This window comes from Gallinula chloropus, assembly GCF_964237585.1.
Source record: "Gallinula chloropus genome assembly, chromosome: 28".
Lineage (NCBI taxonomy): Eukaryota > Metazoa > Chordata > Aves > Gruiformes > Rallidae > Gallinula > Gallinula chloropus.
The window spans coordinates 403,419-428,565 of NC_140113.1; the positions used below are offsets into that span (position 1 = coordinate 403,419).

A 25,147-nucleotide genomic window follows, 5' to 3' on the forward strand; every position below is an offset into this window, starting at 1 on the left:
GGCTTCTCTTGCTGCGCTGCGGTGGAATACCTTGCTGCTCTCTCAGATAGCGACATGGAAACATCACGTGCAAAAATCAAGTCCCAGGCTGCTATGGAGCCATCATTTCTGTAGGGAAATATCCCCACAGATACTTACCACCTCTGCCCGGAAGGACGCAGGGATAACACTCTGGTTGGAGAGGTAGAGAGTGCGAGAAGCGTCCGCCAGAACTTGGATATCGCCAAAATCGATCTTGCTGGGATACACGTGGACAACTGGTCCCTCTCCAACGGCCTTCAAGCTGATGTCCTGTCCAGGTAGGGAAGATTAAAAAAACAAAGGCAAGGGAAAGTTTAAAGAAGAGATGGCTCTCAGGGCACCCCTAGACTGGAGGGTGATTACGGCTGTCGGTCGTTTGAGGTGTTGTAACACTGATGCAGAAGGCCTGGAGCAAGTGTGGGATCTACAGTGATCCCATCAGGAAGCCACAGGCCCCTGTTACTGGGGGATAAAGAAAACCAGCTCCCCACACTTGTATTTTCCCCCTTGCTCAGCTCTCCTTCCTCTACCCCATGCCTGCTCCTGCCCCTTTTCTTGCTCCCGCTCCTTTTCCCGCTGGATCTTGCCCCAAACTGTCCTCTAGGACTTCCAGACAGCCACACTTGGCCGGTAACTTCTTCCGCATCCCCCACAAAGCTGCCCCCTGAAAACCAGCGCGAGCCCCCAGCAAAGCAGGCTCTTGGCAGCAGAGATCACGTCCGTTGGCTGCCTCTCGGTGCTGCCTCTGGGCACTCCCAGTACTACAGGAACAAGAGATTCATTATTCATTCTGTCCCTCAAGCAGGATTGCTTTTCTCTCCAGAGCCTGAGACCCTCCAAGTTTTCTTCTTGTAAAGGCCATGGTAGGAGGAGGAAGACGGGTTCCTGTGCTGAGCCACCTTCTCACAGCGCTAAAAACCAGGGAACTTCATCTGCTCTGGTTGGACTTCACCAGTTCCGAATCATAGAACGGTCTGGCTTGGAAGGGACCTCAAGGACCAGAGAGCTCCAACACCCTGCCACAGGCAGGGCCAACAACCTCCACGCCTGGAGCTACACAAGGTTGCCCAGGGCCCCATCCAACACTCCCTTGAACACTCCCAAGGATGGGGCACCCACCCCTTCTCTGGGCAGCTCCTTCCAGCCCCTCACCACTCTCTCTGGAAAGAACTTCCCCCGATATCTCATCTAACCCTTCCCTCCTTCAGTTTCACTCCATCCCCCTTGTCCTGCCAGTGTCTGCCCTTTGGAACAGCTGATTCCCTCCTGTTCCTCTGCTCCCTTCAGGGACAGGAAGGCTGCAATGAGGTCCCCTCAAAGCCTTCTCTTCTCCAGGCTGAAGAAGCCCAGCTCCTAAGAACACTTCAACCTTTCAACAGAACCCGAACACACAGAACTCCCAGCACTGACAATCATTGTGTGATTCACCAGAGGACACAGAGTGGGATTTAACCTCAGGACAAACCAGCCTCTGTGATGGAAAACCTTTAACGATGGCCCACTCGAGGAAAAGGCACTGACAGCTGTCAGAATCACTAGTCCAGTTCAGGCAGAAGGAGCAGCGTCTGTAAACACTCATCTCTTGACAGCGCACTGTGCAAGAGCCAAAAAACCCCCAACAAGCCACGTACCAAGGCTGGTACCTCAAAAATAGGAAGCTAAAGCTGTGTGATGATAGATGTTTCATCGCTCCGGGAGGAGGGAGGTAGGGAGAGCTGAGGTCTTACTGATGCTTGCCCAGAGCTGCCAGGAAGAAGGAGCTGGAGGGAAGAGCTGTGTCTCACCAGCTGCCTTGGCTTCCCAGTGGCAGTGGGGTGGAAGCAGCAAAGGCAGGGCAGAGCCCTCTGGAGGTGGACACAATAACATCTGGAAGATGCTCAGGCTAGCTGGTTTTAACGAGGGAACGTGCACTAACACAATGAATCCTCACCAAGGAGAAGGCTTATTAAAAAGCCAACGAAACTCTTCATCTGCTGTCTTCTTAAAGGGGGAAAGAAAAACCCTGTTCAACAGCGTGACGGGCAATGTGACACCCGTGAAAGGCGACGGGAGTTTTGCTCTGGGTAATACTGCTGCACGTACAAACCCCAGCACCACTCTGGCTTTGCTTCTGGGTACCATAACGTCACGGTAGATCCTTTAGGAAAGAAGAGCATCTGTCCCTGGCAGACAGCCGTGGTCCAAGTGACCACCAGTAACCCCAGGTCTGGGTTTTACCAGCTCCTTCCCACAGAGGATGACAGAATACACCACACCAAAGCTGGCACGCAGCCACTGCAAGCCCAACACCAAGCGACAGACACCCAGAGGGACTCAACGCAATGCAAGGTGCGGCCGCAGACTCGGTATCCGCGCTGACGGGGTGACTTCAGAGCCAGCTCGCGCTCTGCTCCATCGTGACGCACTGCAGCCATTCCCCCGGGGTCAGGCTGAGGTCACAGGATCCCTATGGGGAGGATTTGCCACCAGTGCAGCATGTGCAAGTTGATGCTCTGCTAGCCCAGAAAACTTCAGATGAATCCACTACTCTGCTTAGACTATAGGAAACAGGGAGAATGCCGCCCCACGGCCAGAAACTCCCATCCCTGCGCTCAGTACACCCAGGGAAGCCTCTACCGGCGCTCGCGGCAAGGGAGCGTAAATGCTGCATGTTAAAGACCGACTTCACGGGCTTGTGGAGCCACTCAACCCCCTGCCAGGGAGAGCTGGGATCCTCCAGCTGAAGCACAAGGAAAATGAAGATGACGTTCACTTCCAAAGGCAAATACTTTAGGCAAGGTGAAGCTTTGAACCCAGAAGCTGTTAGCTCAAGGAGAAAAGCTTTGCAAGGAAACTGCAGTTAAACAGCAGGCTGGTTCTAGAGGGCAGAAATCCCCCTTTTCCAGGGAAACACCACATCTACGCCCAAGCAACTGGTTTGTCCCACTTCAGGCTTGCCTGTCTCTCCTACCAGCACAGCCACAAAGGCCAGGCTTGAGATGTTCCCTGGCATCCAGGGATTGAGCAGCATTGTTTCCATCTCTTTTAATGACAGTTTCAATCCCCAGCCTGCTTTCAAAAGGCCAGCCTCCCTTTCGGGTACAGAAAGCTTAAGGTTCCTGTAGCATCCTACTTCATGCTCAGAGAGATGGCAAGACATCCTGAAACAGCCGCTTCCAAAGTTAATATCATTCTAAACTTAAATTTAATTAACTACATTTGTTCTAGATTTCAGCTAGATGAAGCCAGGACACTACACAAGGCATTCTCCTGCCTACATCTTGCTGTCACTGCTGCTGCTGTGCATGCCTGAACGCTAACAGCATCTTTCAGGAGGCTCCAGAAACATCGTCAGGAATGCTTCACCATTTCCAAGCCTGTGCTGGAAAAAGGAAGAGTCCCTGCCTTGCAGATGCCAGGGGTGTGGAGATGCACAGGGCTTTACGCAGAGATAAGACAGATACTTCTCGACGTGATGGGCCAAGCTCTCAGCGTGGTTTCTCACACAGGCTGTCCCAGTGCCCTCCTGAACAAAAGTTCCTGCTCTGAAGCAGCAGCTCCTGCTCACCTAATCACGCAGCAGAGTCTCAGCTCCAGGGACCATGCTGGGTTGCAGACTGCGCTCGTTATCCTGTCTCCCCTATCTGTAATTATGTGCCACATCGGACTCTCAGACTGTCACCTGCCCAAGAAGTCCCACCAGCCTTCCTCTCCTCTAGACCTTGGCTGTTGCTTGTACCACGAACCCCTTTCCTTGTCCACCCTGGCTGCGTACTGCAGCCCCGGGAAGGATCCCTGGAATTAGGAACCTCGAGGACTCACCAATGGGGATTTCTTGTTCCCAAGCACAACGAGCACAGCAGAAGCAGACTGATGTCCCAACTTCTGGGCTTCCAGCACCAACGGGACCCTGACAGTGCTGTAAGGCTTGATGATCCCAGAGAACATGGGGCTGGAGTACAGCACAGCATCACCCTGCTTGTGCTTCTGTAAGAGACAGAATCAAACCCAAATTCAGAGCGACCTCCGAAGAAACCTGCACTCCTTAACATCTACCATTGGAACCCAGCTAGGAGAGCGGGATGGGCTTTGAATCCCAAGGGGGTCCAAAAGCTGCTGCACCCACAGGCATACACACCCATGCCAGCAGCCTCCTCACAGCAGCTTTTCACCACCCTGCATAAAATCAACCTAAAGACTAGAATACAAACCTCTTCCCAAAGTCTATAGTCGGGGGGGGGGGGGGGGGGGGCGGGGGGGGGAGGGGCGCGGTTCTTCTACACCCAAAGCTTTGCTGAAAACAAGAACCCATCTGAATATAAACCAGCAAGGTCTTACCCCACCCCTTTGTTATTATTTTTCATCCCCTTAATAAACCCCTGGATAACTCTTGAGGGCAGATGCGATGCCAAACCTGAGGAAGGAGCCTGTAGCAGGCTGGAACGCGGCTCTTGTTCACCAGGGTCAGCAGCCGCTCGTACTGGAAGTTTAGGAAGCACCGGCCAAATGTCACAGTGGGGTCCCGCACTTCCAGCTCAGGAGCGATGCATCTAGGCAAAGAGATGTCCCAAAGGGAATTAGAGATACTGAGAGAACGTAGAATTTGTTTCCTCCTTGAATAGGGCACAGAGGAGCGGAACACATTTGTCACTGTCAGACATTACCCCGACAGCAATAAATCGCCTTCAGCTTCCTGTATTCCCTTTGATTCCCACAGCAAGCCCTGAGCTCTGGAGGAACCTTCCCACCAAGGATTGGTGCAGTATGGCCCAGTATCTCAGCAGAAACTACTCCCTCCTCTCCAGAAAAGGGGCCTGAAGAGCCTCAACTGCTTGCTGTGGCGATGGAAGGTCCGAGCCAGCCCCTGCCTTACGCAGTGGGTGGTTGTTAAAAAGAAAATCACAGCCCAGACACTGACCAGACGGTGGAAAAGCACCAGTGAGCTGCATCCTACTGGTAATGACACCAACACCCACTGCACAGCGGGATCCAGCCTGGCTGCAGCAGGGATGACTTCCAGCTTAAGTGTGAGAACATTCATGCTCAAAAGGACCAGAGGGAAGCAGCAAAACCTGAGCTCTCCTCAGCATCAAGGACTCTGTTTCTCCTTCGGAAGATCTTACTGTTATTTTTCCTGCACCAGTCCTGCCCTAAGCCCCTTCCCCATTAGCACGTGCCTTTGTTAAGCCAGACAGACACCAGGCTGCTTCCCACATCCCAAAGGAAAACTGTGCTTTGGTGGCAACACAGACACAGTTCCCCCACTGACTGCTTGCAGGAAGGAGGAGAGAGACAGCCCTTTGAAAGTCTGTTACACCTCACCCACCAAAGAAATAGGTCTATAATTAATCTAATTAATATAATTAGGAAAAGGCTGGGGGCTGTGCCTGTCTGGTGAGCACAGATGCTCCTCAACACTGGCTGCTTTCAAAGCCCTGCTTAACGAGCTCATTAAGTAATACTTCTCGTTTGGAGCTGGCCTTTGTGTGAGGGGAGGAGAGACGATGCACCAGGAGAGAGGACACGCCGCAAAGGAAAGCGCCGATACCTGGCTGTGAGGAGCAGCCCCAGCACCTCCTTGCCGACACCGTCCACATCCACCACCAGCGCCAGCTTGTACTTCTTCACGGTGTTGGAGCACAGGGTGACCTGGTGACAGAGAAGAGCGTCAAAGACCTTCACCACCCCCAAAAACTATCGTTCCGTGTGTGGCGTCCCCTGATTCTTCTTCCATGGTAAGGAGAAGGATTTTCCCCTAATCCTTCTGCTGCTCCATGTGTAGAGCAGAGTCTGAGAGCAATAAAGGTCTCCTGACAGCATCTGCTTGGTTCAACACCCTGTGTGGTTAACAGGGTGTGTGTAAGCTGAATTAAAGCCTAATCAGACAACTGCTCTGCTCACCACTGTATTAAAATTAATCTCAGTTCTAATCTCAGCTACAACAGCGTAAATCCCGGGGCAATGCATTGCCTCAAACCCAGCGAGTTCAGCTTTACAGCCAGGGCCAAATGCCAAGGGCCCCAGAAGTTGGGTGCAGGTCACACCTGGCAGAGCTGCTTCAGCCCCCCCTAGGGATGGCTGCAGTGAATGCAGCTCCTCTGCTCACTGGGAGAGGGAAAACAAGTCCGGGAAGAAAAGCAAACTGCTTTACACAAGGGCATCTCTCTAATGGCCACCCGCTGTCCTCATCCTTCCTCTGCCCACGGTTAAGCCAAAGCCACAGCTCCACGCAGCGCTCAAGCACACACGTGGCTTCCGCACCTGACCATAGGGCACAGGATGCTCAGCGGATGGTTCTGGAAACAAACCGATGCCCCTTCACAAACATCCCGGACCAACCCAGACAACACAAGTGCATCTATCTGCCTCCCATCACTAAAGCCCCCCCGGACCCTCCCCACCAGTGAAGCTTCAGCTCCATCTGCTGAAGCACGGCCGGACGGATTCTCCCCACACCTTGATATTCCTGGATCCCAGGGCGCGGATGGTCCCGCTGCAAGGCTCGATGGTAAATTCGGCCGGCCTGATGGAACCTTCAACTCCCCATCTCCAGGGCTCAGGATCGTTGTTCAACAGCCAAGCAGCACTGGTAACGCTGGGCCCTCCCGAGCCGTCCCCGGGGATGCGAAGGTGGAAAGTCATGGGCACCAAGGAGGTGTTTTTGAGGCGACACGACAAGGTGTGAGGGAAGCCTGGGGAAGAGACACACAGAGGGATTTATGCCCCCGTTATCCCACCATTCCTGGGCTGAACAGCCTCTCACAGTAAAACTGCGCCTGGACTTTGGCTCTCTTCAATCTCAACTGCAGCTAATTGAGAAGCCCAGCAAGGAATTAATTGCCATGGAAGCTCTGTGCCAGGCTGGTGATGGAGATCCCTCCTTGGCAGCTCTGATGCCCAAAGCCATCAGTTTTTCTCTCTCAGCTGCCCCGACACCAGCACCGGTTACGTCTCACGTAAGAGTGAGCAGCCAGACAGAGCATTTACTCCCAGAATCGGATCCGTAAAACTCCCCATGAACACCCCCCGTGGTTTGCAATACGGAAGAGCAGGTTGGCACCAAGGAGAAGCTGCAGTAAAAGCAGGGATGGATGAAATGGGGAGCTACAGCCCGATGCAAAGCCCTCTGATGCAGTTTTGTTAGCTGGAGCCTTACGGCATCTCCTGTTTCAGGGTGACCAGATGGAGCACGTGAAGGTTTGCAGCCCACTTGGCAGGAGCTGAGCCTGACACTGGCTGAGAAATCAGCAGAAGCCGTGTCTCACCTTCCCTAACGAACGGCGACGTCTCATTACTGCTCAAAAAGCTCTGACACCAGCTTTCCCTGCCGCACCAGTGGCATAACCCCACTCAGTGGGGATGTTCTGCAGAGGCAGGAGACCAGCCCAGGAGAAGACATCTGGTTTGGCTGGCCCATCTCGATAATGGCCCTTCCATCAATCCACAACTGATTTCCCATTAAAAACTTCACCTCATCTCAGTAAAAAGCCTTTTGTGAGGCAGAGATGGAGAACCAGAACCTGCATTTCAATGGAGCTCTGGATGCTCAGCCACCAGCACTGCTGGCTCAGCAGAACTGGGCTTTCGGGGTGGGGGGACACAGGGAAGGAGCTCTGCGCAGAGCTATGGCTTGGGCATATTATGGGGTAGGTGATAACAAGGTGCCCTCCCAGCACTAATTAACATTTCACACTAAGGCTCAGGGGACTGAATGGCTCCTGTCCTCCCAACATTTATCCAGAGCAGCTTCAGGCTGGTTCACAGCTCCATCACCCTTCTCCCCCTCCAACGTCTCCCTTTTCCCCCAACCCCAGTGTCGCCCTTCTCCCCCTCCCAGGCACCGCCCTTCTTTCCCCCGCCAGCATCACCCTTTTTTCCCCATCTCCCATTCCCGGGGCATTTCAGGGACTGATACCCTCGCGGCCATTCTGCTGCCAAGGGTATCAGTCCTGCTTTTAACACCCTGAAGGCTGCTGCTGCAGAGGAACACACATTCTGGGTGCTCTGAGGTTCCAAGCGCCCTGTTTCGGTAACGCATGGACCTCTCGGCCCGCGGTCCAAGCCCAGGGCGCACTCACCGAAGGAGACGTCACCGAAGCAGAGGGCAGGCACATCGAAGTGGAGCGTTGGTCCAATGACGCAGCCACTGTGAGGACAGACAGACAAGGCACTGGCTGAGTTAGAGAACTGCAGAGCTTTCAGCTCTCCCTGCTGCTCGGGCGGGTAAGAGCCGGTGTCAGAACCACGGCGGGTTTCAAACCAGCCCCTCACACCCTTGCCCTCATTCAAGGGGACAGGAGGTGGCCAGCAGCTATCAGATGGGGCTTAGGGCACAGTGTCAGGCAGGATAGGGCAAAGCTATGCCCCCAAGTTGGCTCAATGAGGGGCCCCAAGCAAGCGATGGCTCCGTGACTCAGTTTCCCCATCTCTAACGCATGGGTAGAGATGCCCACACAAAAGCGGACTCAATGGAGTAACCCTCCTCAGGTTCCCTTCTTCTCAGATGGAGCCAGCGTTTCCATTGAGTGGCTGAGCGTCTTCTCAGGAGATCTGGATCCACACAATTATCAGAATCCTAGGGAGCGCACAGACACCCACCAACCACAACAAGATCACCAACAATTCTACACAGGAATGTATCAGCTTCTCACTGCTGACACAGCCAAGAACAACACATCTTAAACCAAACACGGGGCCCTGAACCCACCACACCTCCTCTCCTGTCCCTAAAATCAGCTCCAAACTCTGAAACTCGCCATCACTGCCTGAAATCGGCCCTTGGAGCCACACACCATTCATGAATTCACCTCATGGCTGATGCCACCCGAGCCCAGCTCCACCTGGGGGGGAAACGCGGATGTTTTGGGAACGATCACATCTATGGCAGCATTAGTGGACTCGGGGGTTCTTGCTGAGTGGGAAGGATAACAAAGAACTGCTCAAACACTCATCCTCATTCCCTTCTTTATAGCCCAGTATCCCACCAGCCAGCTCACATCCAAATGGGAGTTGTTCTCCGCACGGGACTCAATCCAGCATTCAAAGCCTCCCGAGGAGCGGGGCGCTCAGCTCGAGCGGGTGGGTGGGTGTCTTGAAGCTCCAGTTGGTCACACCGACTCCCCGCTCTCTCTTCAAGCAATAAACTTCTTGTTCTGTTTTTACCGGTTTCTCTTGCCTCACCAGCAAAACCCACTGCAGATTCCTTTCATTTCTTGGCTACCTTGATCTAGCAGGAGGCTGCTGGCCGAGGAGGCACAGCCAGCCCCACAGCTTGCCTGCCTACACCACACTATCCCAACAGCCCATGGTTATGACCCACTGGGACAAGTTTATCCGCTGCTGAGAGCCTGAGAAAGGAGCTTTGACTCTCTTAGCAGCCTTTTCTCTTTCCCCCCTCGGCTCGGTGCACATTGTCTTCTGCACCAGCACCGGCCCACAGGATGATGCCCGAGTTCTTGCTGCAGAGAGCTCCCAGGCTCCTGCATCGGCGCTTTTCCAGCCGCAGGAAGGAGGCAGCACAGCACTCGCTGCACAGGAGCTGGGAGGACACCTTGTCCCAACACAGGAGTGCGAGGGATGACACTGAGCCTGCTGCTACCCAGGTTGGGTGGATTCTTAACAGAGGATTATAAAACACAAAATCACCCAGGCTGGCCTGTTGCTCAAGGGTCTCCAAAGTGCTTTTGGCCTCGCTGTGCCTTCACGTGGGACATCCCAGACCCATCTACAGCCCATCACACGCCTGCCGCAACCCAAAGGGGGAAGGAGCTACCAGCTCCTGGTACCCACCCTGGGCAGCAGGCATCTCCACACCTTTCCAGTTAAACTTTTCCCAGCATGGGTAGTCACTTCCAGACCCAGGATCATCACACTGGGGTGTCAAAGGCTCACGATAGGAACCTGTCGCTGCCAAACTCCGTGCCAAGAGTGTCCTGGAAAGCTCCACCAAGAAGGCCAAGGTACTTCCCACAGGCACCCAAGTCTTTCAGAGTTAAACAGGGTATATTGAGGGCGTAGGAAGGAAGGAAGGTCATCACCCCTGGGTTGCAAGGTTCAAACTGGAGCCAAGGTTAAAGGGTCTCAGCTCTTAACCTAGCATCCCCATGCCAAGACCTCCCACAACACCTTTTTCTCTCTGCTTCACCAGAAAATGAGGCAGGTGGGAGATCACTACCCAGAGATAACTCCAGAGGTGCCCACCAAGCTCCTGTAACCTCCCCACTCACCTGATAGACAAGGTCACGGGCTCAGGGGATCCATTCACATTGAACTTGAATTCTTCTGTGAACTTCCCCAGGATGGTGGAACTGAAGGAGATCTGGATGACCTGGAGATCGTCTGGCAAAATCTCCCCCTCGCTGGGGAGAAAGGTGAAGCAGGAGCCCAGAGCTGTAGCTGGAGGAACCAAGCTGAAGGCAGCTTGGATGAGTCCTTTGTTAAACAGCACCACCTGCAGCAGGAAGGCAAAATGGAAACACAGAAGGACATTTCCTTTAGAGAAGACCCATTTGCTTTCTAATTCAACAATGAACACCTGCAAGGCAGAAGGCAAAGGAAATACAACGGGACAAGTTCTGCCTTTGGGTTTTTTCCAGGCAAAGCAGTGATAACTCCATAGAACCTCTGCCTTTGTCCAGCTGGCACAGAACTGCCCTGCTCACAACTCCTGAGCTGCCAGAAATCCCACAAGGAGCCACCAGGCTCCAGCCCAAGCCCTGCTAGCTCTCACAGCTCACCTCGTACTTGTGTGCTGCTCCCATGAAGACATCCCCGATGTCCAGACGCTCAAAGCTGGAGCGCAGCTGAGGCCCTATGCCTTCCCCTTGGATGCACAGGGGCAGCCTGGTCTCACGGCCTGGGGAGAGAATTCAATGTCAGAACAGCAATTCCCTCTGATCCCGCATTTTCCAGGCTCTAGCCTCCGACTTGGGGCTGGCAGAGATCAGCCCAGGAAGATCCAGGGAAAGGTACAGGACCCTTCCCTTGGCAGATATGCCTTTGGGCTGCTTTCTCCTTTCTGACCAAACCCTTGGGCTGCTTTCTAATTGAGCCATCACTTTGCACCCTGAAACAATCACACAATCATTAAGGCTGGAAAAGACCTCCAAGATCATCCAGCCCAACCATCCCCCCACCACCTCTATTACTCACTAAACCATGTCCCTAAGTACCTCATCCAACCTTTCCTGAGGGACGGTGACTCCACCACCTCCCTGGGCAGCCCCTTCCAATGCCCAATGGCTCTTTTGGAGAAGAAATTTCTCCTCCTTTCTAACCCGAACCTCCCCTGGCACAACTTGCAGCCATTCCCTCTCGTCCTCTCGCTACTTAGCTGTGAGAAGAGGCTGAGCCCCAGCTCCCCACAGCCTCCTTTCAGGGAGCTAGAGAGAGCAATAACGTCTCCCCTCCGCCTCCTCTTCTCCAGGCTGAACGCCCCCAGCTCCCTCAGCCGCTCCTCAGAGGATTTGCCCTCCAGCCCCTTCCCCAGCCCCACTGCCCTTCTCTAGACACGCTCCAGGACCTCCATGTCCTTCTTGGAGTCAGGTGCCCAAACTGAACACAGGATTTGGGGTGATGCTGAGTTTCCAACGCCACCTCTGAATCTCTTCCCATGTGCTAAGATGAGCTTTGAAATCCACTCAAGGAAGGTGTAAAGCTCAGGAAAACACAACCCAAGACAAAAATCTGCTGTTTATACTCATGCAGCTCAGCACCACCTGCACCCAACATACAGCTCCACACCTGGGTGCTCCAGGGCTCGCCACCTGCAGCAGCATCTAACCACCACAGGGCTTTAGGATGTCTAGGGAGAAGCAACTCCCCAAATTCCCACCATAACACCTCAGCCAGGCTCCTCCCCACCACGGGCAAGAGCAGGAGGGGACAGGAGCCGTACCTGAGATGTCGCAGTAGAACTTTTGTTGATACACTCTGGCTTCTTCAGGCTTAAAGGTCACACTAATTTCAGCTGAACAATTTGGCCAAATCTCTCCCTCCTAAAACAGAAGCAGACAGCAAACCATTTATCTTCAAACGTCACATCCCTTCGTTCCAACCGTGGCCCCATGAGCCGATATTTAGAGCACCAGGGAAGAGGAAAGAGCCAGTAACACTGATCAACAATATTTATAAGGGAGTTTGGAAGCAGCTACGAAAAACTTTCCCAGTCCCTGACCTTTACTGGCACCTGGGAGAGGCATTTTCTTAAATTAGGGCTATAGCGGAGCAACCAGCCCAGCTCACACTCCAGCGAGTCCAGCAGGATCGCTTCAGAGGTGCTGGCCAGTCACGGACTCACAGACCGTTAGGAGCTGAAAGGGACCTCCAAAGCTCATCCAGTCCCACCCCCTGCCAGAGCAGGGTCACACATGGTAAATCCTACAGGAATGCATCCAGGGGGGCTTCAATGTCTCCAGAGAAGGAGACTCCCCAGCCTCTCTGGGCAGCCTGTTCCAGGGCTCCATCACCCTCACAGTGACAAAGTTCCGGGGGCTGAATTTGCCCTCCTTCCCACAGAGGAGCGCTTCGCTCTTCGGGTCAGCATCTCAACTGACATGGTCCCACACCCTGCGTTAGCCCTGTGCAAGGTGTGCCTTTACATGTAAGGCTCCATCCCTCTGAACGTGGTCAGGACACTTGGGCAGCTCTTCATTTATAGCCCTGGGAGCAAAGCCCAGCTTTAGGCTCCCGGTGCCCATCACGAGTTGGGAAACGCTTTTTGCCACCAGCTCTCCCGGCCCCACCAGAAACCCAATGTTTCCTCCCAGCACATCAAGCAGGGATCTGCTGAGTGACCTCATTCAGGGAGCAAGAGGAGGAGGAAGAAGAGAAAGGGAGCTTTCAAAGCTCTCACTTACCGCTGGCTCAATGCTGAAGATCCCGTCGGAGGAAAGCAGGGATTCTCCTTGCACCTTGGCACTCTGGTCGGGGATGCTGCAGAAGAGGAGGCGGGAAAGGTGATCTTGCGTCCTGGGGTCTTACACAAGTGAGCAGCCCTCAGGAGAGCGACCTAGCTCAAAGCTGCTGCCACAACCAATGGGGAATCCATCTCCATCCTCAAACTGGCTTCTCCTACCCCCAGGATGCTCAGGGGAGGCAGAGGAGGATGAGGAGCACCAGGGCAGCGTATCACCAGGCAGGGCATCAGACCCCTGCTCTGGGCTGCAGGTTCCCAGCATCACTGTCTTCTCTTCCCTTTCAGACCCGCAGGTGTAAGGAACAACCACAGCCCCTCTGCTCCCCACCCCGCCTCCACCAGAGGATCCCAGGGCTCCGGCATTCAGGCACCACAGCATCCCAGTGAAATCAGTGGGTAGGTGCAGAAATACAGAGGCTGTGAGAAAGGAAGCCTAACATCACCTGATGAAGACGTCAGGACTGGCACCTCTGAGCCCAAACCCTTCAGCCTGGCCCTAAACCACCTGCTTTTTTCCTTTTCCCCTTCTCCTCAGAGCTCTGACACAGTTAATCCTCACTTGGGAGTAGTTGCCAAAATCATCCCGGACTTGAAGGATGACAAGCCAGAGATGGGAAGGGAGCAGAACTTCCGAGCGGGTGCACTGCTGTCCCCCTTCACGCTCCAGTCCCACAGCCACGAGGAACCAGCAGCTGACAACTCAGGGAGGGGGGAAGCAGACGGCTCTGTATGCAGCACATCGAGGCCGCGGGGTAGAAACCACACGGCAATCGTCACCCGGCTCAATTCAAACACAACTGGAAAGGAAACACAGTCCTGGCCGTTCCTGGCTGCACACAGACAGAGCCTGGGGCGAGTGCCCTCACCAGCACCAAAACTCCTTGCGTTGGCCAGCTCCCCGTAGAGCGCAAGGGCAGACGTTCCTCCACGGCTGACCTGCAACGCTGCGCGTTTAGCGGGGGCTGCCAGCCCGAGATGAGCGACCCTCAACTCAACCTCCATCAGCAGACAGGAATTCCACCCTTACATCCCAGAGAGTCCTGCAGGACAAACCTCTGGATAGAGCTTCCAATGACCCAGGTCTTCTTGGGGCACAAACTGGGGTCCTGTGTTGCTTTCTCCCATGAAAACATCCTCCCTGATCCAAGACCTCAACAGCTCCTCTGACAGCAGGTCAGCGGCCCTGGAGCTACGACCATCCCCAAACATCCTGGGAAGTGTCTAGGGGACAAGCTGGCAGGAGATCAAATCTAATTGGGGAAAAAGATGGCTTCTGAGGGGCAGAGCATCACTCAGGGCCCAGTCTGAGACAGGCAGGTGGGGAGAGGGGGCACTTCCCTGGACTATTCCTTTACCAAGAGGAGGTCATGAGGTTTTCTTTTAACACACTGAGCTCACACACAAGTCACACACTGTGCAATTAAAAAGAGGTAACAGTGGAAAACTACTTTTGGCCTTCAAGGCATTTCTCACCTAATTCCCTTCACCTTTATTTGCTCAGAAGCCCTCACAAAGCCTCCAGTTTGTGGCAGGTTCCTCATCAGCTCCACGGTCACGCTAACTCCTACATCCACCCCACTCTGAGAAAGGATTCCCAAATCACCCAAGCTTTGAAGTGCAATCTCCCATTCCTCATTCCACCTCCCGGGCTCCGAGTGTGTCTCTGCCACCTGAGAGAGGCCTTTCAAAGCTTCCCCAAAGACGTCCTTTGAAGATCCAGCCCCATCTCTCACCACCATGAAGACAGGGGGTTCTGAAGCCCAAATGCACTTCCAAGTCCCATGCTGCCCTACCTTCCTTCCCTGCAGACCCTTCCACCTACAAACTCTCCCCAGGCTCGAAGGAAAGGCAGAAACACCCCGTGCTGGAAACCTGGACAGCCCAAACCTATTCAGGAGATGGCCTCATCCTCCTGGGCCAATGAAGCTTCACAGACTCTCTGCAGCCCGGGAGACACTGGCTCTCAGCAGTCTGCAGCTGCCACAAACACCAGAGCTCGCTCTCAGAGGAAATCCACTCACTGCAATCAAGCTTTCCTCCCCAAAACATCACCCTCAGCCAGAGGGTGGATGGAACTGGGATGGGAAGCACCCAGCTCCATTACCCTAAAGCCCAGGGACACCCACCCTGATGCTGTGGATGGCTGACTTGTCCTAAAAGCACCAACCCCCCTCGAGGCCAGACGGTAGCGTTCCCCTTGGGCAGGGTACCTAACCAAAGGCATCTTTGAAACGGACCTTCTCTCCCGCTGATCCTCCTCCTCCTGCGTGCCACAAGCCTTCCACTGGAAGCGGGCGATGATGTCACTGCGGTTGTGGATGGCCACGCATCTGCGCTTCGACAGCGTGAGGTAGGTCTTCTCAATGGTCACAGGCTCCTCATCCAGACAGATGTTGACGTCTACAGCCACTCCATGAAGGTGTGTGTTCATGTCTTCACCTGGAAGAAAGCAAAGGGGACTCTTTACTCCTCTCACTTGCCGATGGAAGTACGAGGAACGCAGCGAGCCTCAGCTCACAGAAGAAAGGGCTACAGCTTTTATTACCCCTCATTCCCAGGGGAGTCCCACCTCAGCCACAGCTCACACAGCATCTCCTCCAGGCCCACCACAAGTGTCAAGTCTCTCCCAGTCTCTCACTGATCCCCCCCAAAAGATGCCTGCAGCGTGTGGGCCAGAAAAGAAGGTGGCAGAGCAAGGAGCAAAGCGACAGCCCATGGCAGGATGGGATGCAGACAAGAGCTTCCCTGTGTTGTAGAAGCAGTGCCCGTACTCCTGGATCAGGACAGTCTGAAGAGCTGCCACTTCAATCCACCCAATATCGGGCAGAGGGAGAACTGTGACTTCCTCTACATTTGCTCAAGCAGGGACAGGGACAGGCTTGTCCCAGTTGCAGCAAACATTAAGCATCACTGCAGAAACCCAACCCCATGTAAGCTGGGGAGGAACCAGCTGCTTCAGTGAGAACAAGACTCAGGTTTTTCAAGAAAGCCACGAAGATCCTGACAGAAGCTGTTTCACATCTCACCTTCTCCTTGAGTTTTCCCCCCCTCAACTTGTTCTTAAAGCCACTTATGAAGCTGATGGCACTTCGGTGGCACCTCGGACCCTCGTAAAGATTTCCTACCTGTCTCTTCCTGACAAATCCCAGGAGCCCCCATGTCCTGGCTGCTTTAGTCCTGATGTTGTCAAGAGTGGGATTTAGAGGGCGGCGTAGAAAAAGGGGCTGGAGCAAGACCACGGGGAAGCGGCATATGGGACAGAGGTGTGTAAGGGACAGTGGGCATGTGACAGCATCCCATAGAGACACACACCCCCCCACACACGTTACGCTTACAGGACCAAATCCAGCACTGGTTCGGAATGGAACATCACACGCGCGTACGCACGCGGTCACCCAGATTCAAGGTTCATCCTTCCTCCACCCAGCAGCTCCCAGGAAAACAGATTCCCAAAGCATTCTCCTTCCTGTTGAGGGGGATGCACTCTAACAGCCCCCAAACACCAGCTGGTTTTCACTTTTCTTGGAGGTAAAGCTGGGGGATAGCACCCAGCAAGGGAATTTGGGTGCTTGGGACAATAGGCAATGATGGCAGATGACTGTCACAGGGGTGTGGGGTGCTGGCTACTGTGCTGACAGCAGGGAACACCCGGGGATGGGCCAGGACACCAGACAGACAGAATAAGGACAGACTCAGCCTTTGCCCTTCTAAGCACCAAAATACACAGAGGTTTTGAAACAAAAGGGTTTACAAGTAGATTGCAAAGGAAGTTCAGCCTTGTTCTGCTTTGAAGGACGCAGACCTGCAGATAGGACACTCACCTGTGTCGTAGTGAACTATCAGGGAACCGCAATAATCCCCAGACTTCAGCGGGTGGAAGTCCACTCTTACTTGCATGGCCTCACCGATGCCGAGCGTACCGCTGGAGCGATCGACAGAGAAAGGGCTGCAACAGAGACACACACACTCATCAGGACTGTGGTGGGAGCTCTGGGGGCTCTTTTGCAGTCTAGTTCCCGGCAGCTCGCTTGTGTGAGGAGCAAACAAGCAGCTGGCAGCAGCAACCCAGAACACAGGGGGTCAGAAACACGGCTGGCTACCCTCGCTCTCCGAAGTCCAGAGAGTATGAAATGACTTCATCCCCCCCAGATTCTGCAGCCAGGCTCCAGTCTGGACCATACCATCAGAGAATGGGTTTTGAAGAGCCCAGAGCAGGTAAGAGGTGTTTGCATGCACAGCTTGACCCTGATGTCCCTGGGACATCCGTTTTTTTTCTGCCACCTATAAACCTGCTACTCCTGAAAGACAGGAGAGAAGGTTTGGAGGGGGGTTAATAGCTCCTTTTCTTCTGGCATGCTTTTACTACATCCAGCTGTCCGTTTGCTTTGTTGCACAATGTCTGAAGTTTCGCAGGGCCTGATCTCCCAGCAGCACCTTGCAGTCCCCAACTCCTATAACCTCATCTAGGCACACCAACCCAGGAGACTCCTTCACACCAGGACCTGCTGAAATCTTGCCCATTATGGCCCTTCAGCAAGAGAGCAACACTAGACCTGTAAGCACTCTGATAATTATCTACCTTGGTATTTAGGGCTTGCTTACTCTCACCAGGGGTCAAGCTTCCCCATCTTGACAGAAGTGGGCTCAAGTTATGTCCCACGAGGATACCAAGGGCCATCATACTCCTGACATAATGCAGAAAGGCAGCTGACAAGTGAAAGAAGCTGGCAAGTCTGTGACACAGGCCCTCAAAGCACCACGTTGGCTTCTCTGCTGCAGCCACATGCTCAGTAAACACAGCGTGCAAGGAGGCTGCACTATACTGCGAGTCCCGGGCTACCTTCATCTTCTAACAGCCAAGCTTTCTTTGGTCTACTGCTGCCTTAATTGGCATCCTAAAACCAGTTGAGTTGGGGAGAACCTAGTTCATTAAAAGCTACCTCCAGCCCCAAGGCAGACAGCAAAGTTACTGGGGACTGAAATGCCCCACCCTGTCCACCCAGACCTACAGCAGGGAAAACCCCACCAAACCCAAAGGCTTAACCTTTGCACATGCTACTTTGTGGCAGCAGTAGAACAGCCAAAGTCAAGCAGCGTAACCATCCCAGCAAACCCAGTCCCTCAGGACAAAGCATCCCAGACTGCACTGAAAAATCCCAGGTACACTCAGCACCTCCCTTCCCCCCTTTTCCTACACCTCCGCCCTAATTTCAGAACCTCGGGTGGTCTTTGTGCATCCCCACACCTCCCTGGGTACCACAGGGGATCGCTGAGCGCTCTGCCTTGGAGGATCATCTCCCGAGCTTTCCGAGCTGGGTGGGGACACTCCTAGAGGGATCTAATCCCAGACCGACCCTCTCTGTCCCTGGAGCACAGCAGAGCACAACGTCCATCGCCGCAGGAAAAGGCAGCGCTGCGCCTTGTCTGCTCCCAGACACCATTTTCATCTTAAACCTATTGGAATGACATTTCTCTCTGCCAATGTCACGGAGAAGGAACTCATTCTCCTGCCTGAACCACAAGAGCAATGGGAAGAGACTTACTGGATTTAGCCTCCTGGGATTTTTATTCCCAAGCGCTGCGGTTAGGGGCTGGGCACGGCCCTGCTGCGCAGGGAGGGCAGGCACACAGCACACTGAAGAATGGGCAGTGCTGGGGGGCTGGCTGGGTTTTTTTCAGGAAAAAGCAGTCAAATCATGGCCAAAATGCGACCACGTTTTCTGGAAGCTATCGAAGATGCTGAATTGGCCCCACACATTCACTGACGAGCTCCTCTCTGGAGCAAAAAGCAGAACAGAAAACAGCCAAGTCCTCGGACAAACGATGACCGGGCAGGGAACATCACCAGGATGTGACCAGATGCACGAGCTGAGCTCTCAGTACTGTGAGGAACAGTTAAGGATGGGAGATGGGCTGCAAAAGCACCCTAATGGGGAGAGCAGAAAGTTCTACGCTTGGTGCCAGGGAAGGGAACCCACAGAGGGGAGGCAAAGACAAGTGGCACAAGCAGGACAGCAGATTGGGCAACGGTGGCACCTGAGTTGGATTGTGAATGGGCAAGAGCCTGAGTTTGCTCAGGCCAGAAAAGAGAAGTTGCATCAACTAAACCACAAGTTCAACCTGCACAGATAAAACATAGAGGATACAGGCCCATCAGCTGGCCTCTATATGCTCAGATGAATCTCTCATTCCCTTCTACCCCACTGCTGTCCTCCTCCGCTCTCACATGTGCCTGTACCTGTGTTGTGGCTTTGCATGGCTGGGTTCTGCTGGAGAAGGGGGAGATCTGCAGAGGTGGCTTCTGCAAGAAGCAACCAGAAGCTCTCTGAAACCCCACGGAGCAAACCCCAGCCAACTCAAGGCTGGAGTCGCTGCTGACCAAGGCCGAGCCCATCAGGGATGGTCACAGTGCCTCAGAATCACAGTTAGAGGGAAAAAAACCACCAAGAAGCTGCTTTTTGCCCCCAGAGACAGGAGTGAGATGATGTGAGGAACTGTGCAGACACCAAGGCCAGGGAAGAAGGAGCAGGGAGGGATGATGAGGTGTTTCAGGCACCACAGAGAAAGATTCCCCTGCAGTCTGTGGGGAAGACCATGGTGAAGCAGGCTGTCCCCCTGCAGCTCATGGATGGCAGGGAGCAGAGATCCCATCTATAGCTGTGGAGGATCCCACGCTGCAGTGCCTGGAGGCACCTGAAGGACACTGTGACTCTGGGGGAAGCCCGTGTCGGAGCAAGCTCCTGGCAGTGAAACTTGCTGCTCTAGAGCTCTAGAAGAAAAACACCCACACACACCTTTTGTTGGGCAAATGAAGTGAGGTCCCTTACCTCTGAGTGCTGATGGAGTAGCGGGCCTCCCGGTTACCAATGTTGCGAACCAGCAGAGTCTTCTGGCTGCTGTATTTGACTGGACAGGTGGAGAAGTCCAGGTGGAGGGGGAAGCCCAGGACCGCCCGGGCACCAATACCTCGGATCCGCACAATGAAGTGTCCCCTGTCTGTGACACAGGTGATCGGCTGGGAGTAATCCTGAGGGGAAGGAACAAATCACGGTACGTTCAGTCCCCGGAGGAAGGAAAACCGCTGCTTCCCACCACTAACAGGAGCCTTTGGGAATGGAACAGCACTTCTTTCTGTAACGACCTTTCCCTCCAGCAGCACCACTGGGACAGGGCTGGTACCCTGCAGAGAGGAAACCCCCCTGCTGATCCAGCTGCCTCCTCAGTGAGCTGGCAGAACCAGACCAAGTCACCTGATAGCTTGATGCCGAAGCACCAGAACAGAGTAATCCCACGGAAGGGATTGCAGCAGATCAAGGACCTGCTTCCAGCACCGCTCCGCATCCGGTTATGCCACGGCACCAACTCCATCCCAGTGACCCCACTTGAAGCTTGGTGGGGGATGCTCAGGTACACTGTTGGATGGACTTTGCCACCAGCCGTTGGTGAAATCACAGAATCACAAGGTTGGAGAAGACCTTTAAGATCATCGAGTCCAACTGTTCCTGTCCTGTGCTAAACCATATCCCATAGTACCTGATCTGCCCTTTTTTCAAACACACCCAGGGACGGTGACTCAACCCCCTCCCTGGCAGCCTGTCCCAGGCCCTCACAACTCCTTACCGAGATGACTGTTTTAACATCAAGGGAGGCAGAGATCTCCCACCCCTTTCCACAGCATCGCAAGGACAAGGCTGGGGACACCCATCCTCCCAAAGCTGATCCACCTCCCCAGCCCCGAGCCAGCTCTGCTCCATACCCAAGCTATTCCTGAGAGATTCCTGACAGGTACTGAAGGGCACCAACAATTCCAGCCCTGCCCTCGGCGCAGCCTCTTCCAGCTCCTCCCAGGCCCTGAGAGCTCTCGCTGCACATCTAACCTCTGACTTCCCTTTCACCTCAGCCCAGCCCTGGGGGAGGCAGGGGACAGCTCTGCTCTCTCTGCTGCACACTGTGGCACAGCCGATGCCTTGCTAACGCCTCTGAAGTTTCCAGAAGGGACTGGGTGCCTTCCTGAAGCTGGTGCTCTCAGGCCCACAGGCGGGAGGCACGGGGACAGCCCTACCAGAGCCAAGCATGCTATTCTCAGCCCTGGGCTGGTTCAGCAAGGAGCCAGACAGCCATTGCCCTGTCCCCCAGGCAGAGGCATTCCTCAGAGATAAGTCCTCCCAAGCCTCGTCTCCCCTCTTCCAGCTGCACTGTGCCCACCCGAAAGACAGAGGCAGGTCTCCCACTTGTCCCCAGACACCATGGTGACACTGCAGCCAGTAGCTGCAGCTCGCTGCCAGTTCTGCCTGCACTCATCTGACACGTTCCCAACCTCCCGTGCTGGCCCAGGCAATCCCTCACCCGTTCCTTACGGGTCTCTCACTGTCCCCCCCAGTAACCCCCTGTCTGGGTGGTGTCATACCCACTGGTCCTGTGGAAGCAGCAGCTTTAAGCACCCATCCAAGCAAGTGTTACTCCAGATAAAACACATCCCCCCCACTCTGCCCAGGGGGACTTCCCTGGCAAGACCCTGAAGCCTGCAACCCTCACACCCTTCTGAAGGCTCACGCTCCTCCTTCCAAGCCAAAGCATTAACAAATCGGCTTCATTAAGCCCTGAGCAGGTACCGCAGGGTCTACGGCCTTCCAAGGTCCACTCTGCCACTGCTGAGGGTGTCACGGCCCTGAGGGTTTGCTGTGACTACACCAAAGCAAGGAAGGAGGAGGTTAGTTCAGAGGGAGGATGGAAAACGGCAAGCTCCTGCCCTTGTGTCCCACCCCAGCCTTCCCCCAGTACCATCCCTTTGGTGATAGCAACTCAACTCCAGCAGAACTCGGTCGGGGGTTATTGATCCTGGCTTAGCACCAGATGTTGCTTCAACATCATCCCGGGGGGAAATATGTTTTCCCTTTTCCCCAACAGAAGGAACTCGACCAGCAGCAGCGGTTTCAAAGGACAGCAGAACCTTGTCACCGAGGTATTTAGAGAAGCTGGGGGAAAGCCTGCCACCAGCACACACCTCCTTCAAACATCACATCAAACGGCAAGGAAAAGGGCAGGAAAAGGTCTACCTCATGACAGGAGCTTTCACTCGTATCTAGAGGCGGGAGAATCCGGGACCGCCTCAGCTCCCGGGTGCTGGCCATCCTCTGCGCCTTGGTGACAGACTTCTCCAGGAAGGCAGAGGGTGTCCACTGAAACACAAAACACCAACAAGAGCTGCAGAAACACCTCTCTTCAGAAAGGCTTTTCTTGTTCAAGCACCACTGATAAACCATTTGTCACCACAGCCACTAGGATAGTCCTGGAAGTCCCCAAAGTTCCCCGCTGCCATATTTAACATCAGTCAATGAATGATGGAGAGCGGAACACGCGCTCTACCCAAGCGGCTCTGTCCCCTGCGCTTCTCCTTCGTCCTCTCATGTGACACGTTTGAGGATTTCTGCTCTTCGGGCATTTGTTTCCCCTTTAGCTTTGCAGGATTCAGGCAGTGACCTTTGAAAGGAGTGGGGAGGAGTCATCAGAAACCCCCTAACTCCATCCTCGCACAATGCTCACAACCAGCCGGCGTGTGGAGATGTCACTGCCGGCTGAATCACAGGAGAGCAGAAAAGCAGCGCTGTGCCAAGACCGAGGTGGAGCTGGCTGGGTCCAAGCTTTAGTTATCTTTTTAATTAGCCCTTGTTTTCTCTCTGTTCTGGCCTCACAGCCCCCTCCACAGAAGCATACAGAGATACCACCTCCATGAGGTTACCTCCAGGAAAGGGAGCCTTGGCCAGCAAAAGGCACATTCATGGATGGGGAGGAGGAACTGCCCCACGTTCATGGATGGGGAGGAGGAACTGCCCCAACTCCACAGCTGTTTCAAGGGCTGGATCTGCACTCAACCCAGGATGACACACATGACAAAACTGGTTTGGACCCCATTCTAGCTGGGACTGGACACATCTCTCAAGTCTTCAGGCAGAGTCTGAGCAGCCCCACCACATCCCCAGCTGCTGGGAGGGCAGGGATGGTCAGAGCAGTGCCTGCAAGGACGCTTCCATGACAGAAGATACTGCTGCCCTCACCAAGAGGATGGGTAGAAGCACCCCAATGCTTCAGCTACTCCAGTGCACTGCCCAGGACATCCCGTTAACTGGGTTCCAGCAGCACATTCAGACAAGACTCGGGACTTTCAGCCCACACTCCATCTCCCACCGCACCTTGATGGCCACCTCCAACACAAGTATGGCACCAAAGAGATGGGGTGGTGGTGTGTACCTTCACAGTGTGGCTAAACAGGAGGGGCAGGCAGAGGAGGGACGCAGGGCAGGTTTCCAGCCTCACCACAGCTCCTATCTGGCCACAGCAGGTACTTACAGTGACATACTTCTTCTTTGGAGACATTACTACTCTGCGCTGGAATATTCCAGAGAGCTCACTGGATCGATGAACGTTCTTAGTAGCCATGTCTCAGCTAATCTGGAAGGAGCAACAATGGTACTTTGAAAATCCAGGAAGAGCAGCTGACCCCAGGTGACTTTGTGCCCGACCTTATCACCTGCTCAGGGTTATTACACCAACCTCCAGCCCGGGGACCGCGGCTGCCCCGAGCGTGAACAAGATCAGACCAGACCCCTTCCCACTTCGCCAGCCCAACGCCCACCCTCCGTGCCAGGAGCTTTGCCATGTTTCTAACTAACGCAGCACAGAGTTCAATGCTCTGATGAAGAACTAGAGTCTCCAGGCTCAGTCGGTTGGTTTGAGCTACAGAAATTATCCAGCAAATATGACTCCTTCCAGGCATGAAATTCCCACAGCGCCCAAGAGCATTTCTCCCGGGAGAACAAGGGCCCTAATTTTCACTTATTAACACTCACACTCGAGGCTCTCTACAGGCATTCGAGGCTGTAACAGCAGAAAGAAAACCATGAAGACATTAAAGGAACAACAGCAATGAGCTCAAACATAAACACCACGTCTGTGCAAGCAGGGCTGCTAAAGACTTGATCCTAACAGCAGTTCTTCTCCAGCACCCCCACCCCACAAGGACTGCGGGTTGACCGCTCCATGGCCGGCTTTTAGGTCCAACACTGAGGCTTAAGGTCCAAACACCCAAAAGCCCGTGAACAAGAAGAGGAGGGCAGCACCAGCAGCCTCCATCCCCTCCACTCCTGCCCCAGGGCCTGGATGCGGCCACAGCTGCATCCCATGGCGGGGCAGACCTTGGCCTGGGAAAGCTGCTCTCATGGGGAGCACAGCGGGGCAGCTGGAGGGGGGGGTGCAGATGGAGGGGACAGGCCCCGACACAAAATGCTGCTGCCTCCTCTAGCCCGGCACGAGAGCACCCCCTTCGCTCCTTAGGCAGCCCCTCCCCCCTGAAATCCCGCCCTCCCTCCCAAACACAGCGCCTCCTTGCAGGGAAGCCTACCCGGCAGCAGGGTGAGCACCAGGGCCTGACACAGTTCGGGCGGGACCCAGCTCACACCCCACACCCCCACCCCGGGCACGCTGTGCCACTCACCCCAACCGCTCCAGCCCCCAGCCCCGGCGCTCCGCCCACCCCCGCCCCTCCCGAGCCCGCACCTCCGGAACGCGGCCACCGCCCCAAAAACACGGCCTTGGGCACCGCAATCTCCCCCCTCCCGCTCCCGGGGGGGCCTGGGGACACTCACACGCCGGAGCGCGGCCACCAGCCGGGCTGCTGCCGTTGGCAATGAAGCAACGGACACACACGTTCCCGTGGCAACGGCGGGATGCCAGCAAGGCCCCTGCGGCAGCGCCCGGACAGCCCCGCCTGCGGGCCCGGCCAGCCCCGGGCAGAGCTGACCAAGCGCCGCACCTCGCCGGGGAGTTACTACCCGCTCACTCCTGACCCGGCACCGGGGAAACCGGCGGCACGGCCGCGGGGGAGATGCCGCTTGGTGATAGCTCAGAGCCCAGTTCAACCAGCTCACTGCCTTGCCGGCATCTCCTGACCCCCAGCCCGGCTCTCCGCACAGCCTGGCACCCACATGCAAACCACAAGCCACAGGCTCTGACACTCAGCACTTCCCACTTTCTGCTTCCCACCAGCTCCAGCACCCTCCAAGCGATGTCAGAGCCTCAAGTGCCTCCTGCCTGCCCCACCCGTACACTGCAAGCAGCTCCTCTTGCAGGAGTGCAGACGGGTGGCTGAATCCTGCTTTACTATACACAATAAATCCTCCTCCTTCAGCAGCAATAAGGCACCTCTCTCCAGAGTAACTGGTTCATTTGCCTTTC

General features: G+C 54.8%; 1 protein-coding gene across 1 annotated transcript in view; it reads right to left on the reverse strand.

Annotated features, from left to right (window-relative positions):
* Positions 1-23,353, reverse strand: part of LOC311201690 (hydrocephalus-inducing protein-like) — a gene marked incomplete at its 5' end in the record, with an annotated part of 39,790 nt that extends 16,437 nt beyond the window's left edge. Inside the window, 14 exons of the mRNA XM_084276119.1 lie at positions 139-291; positions 3,823-3,927; positions 4,415-4,480; positions 6,457-6,692; positions 8,079-8,146; positions 10,227-10,450; positions 10,737-10,855; positions 11,897-11,996; positions 12,858-12,933; positions 15,154-15,355; positions 16,738-16,862; positions 19,744-19,822; positions 19,883-19,943; positions 23,264-23,353. Of these exons, the coding sequence (XP_084132245.1) occupies positions 139-291; positions 3,823-3,927; positions 4,415-4,480; positions 6,457-6,692; positions 8,079-8,146; positions 10,227-10,450; positions 10,737-10,855; positions 11,897-11,996; positions 12,858-12,933; positions 15,154-15,355; positions 16,738-16,862; positions 19,744-19,822; positions 19,883-19,943; positions 23,264-23,353 (1,704 nt within the window). The remainder of the gene's footprint in view (positions 1-138; positions 292-3,822; positions 3,928-4,414; positions 4,481-6,456; positions 6,693-8,078; positions 8,147-10,226; positions 10,451-10,736; positions 10,856-11,896; positions 11,997-12,857; positions 12,934-15,153; positions 15,356-16,737; positions 16,863-19,743; positions 19,823-19,882; positions 19,944-23,263) is intronic.
* Positions 23,354-25,147: the final 1,794 nt, after the last annotated feature.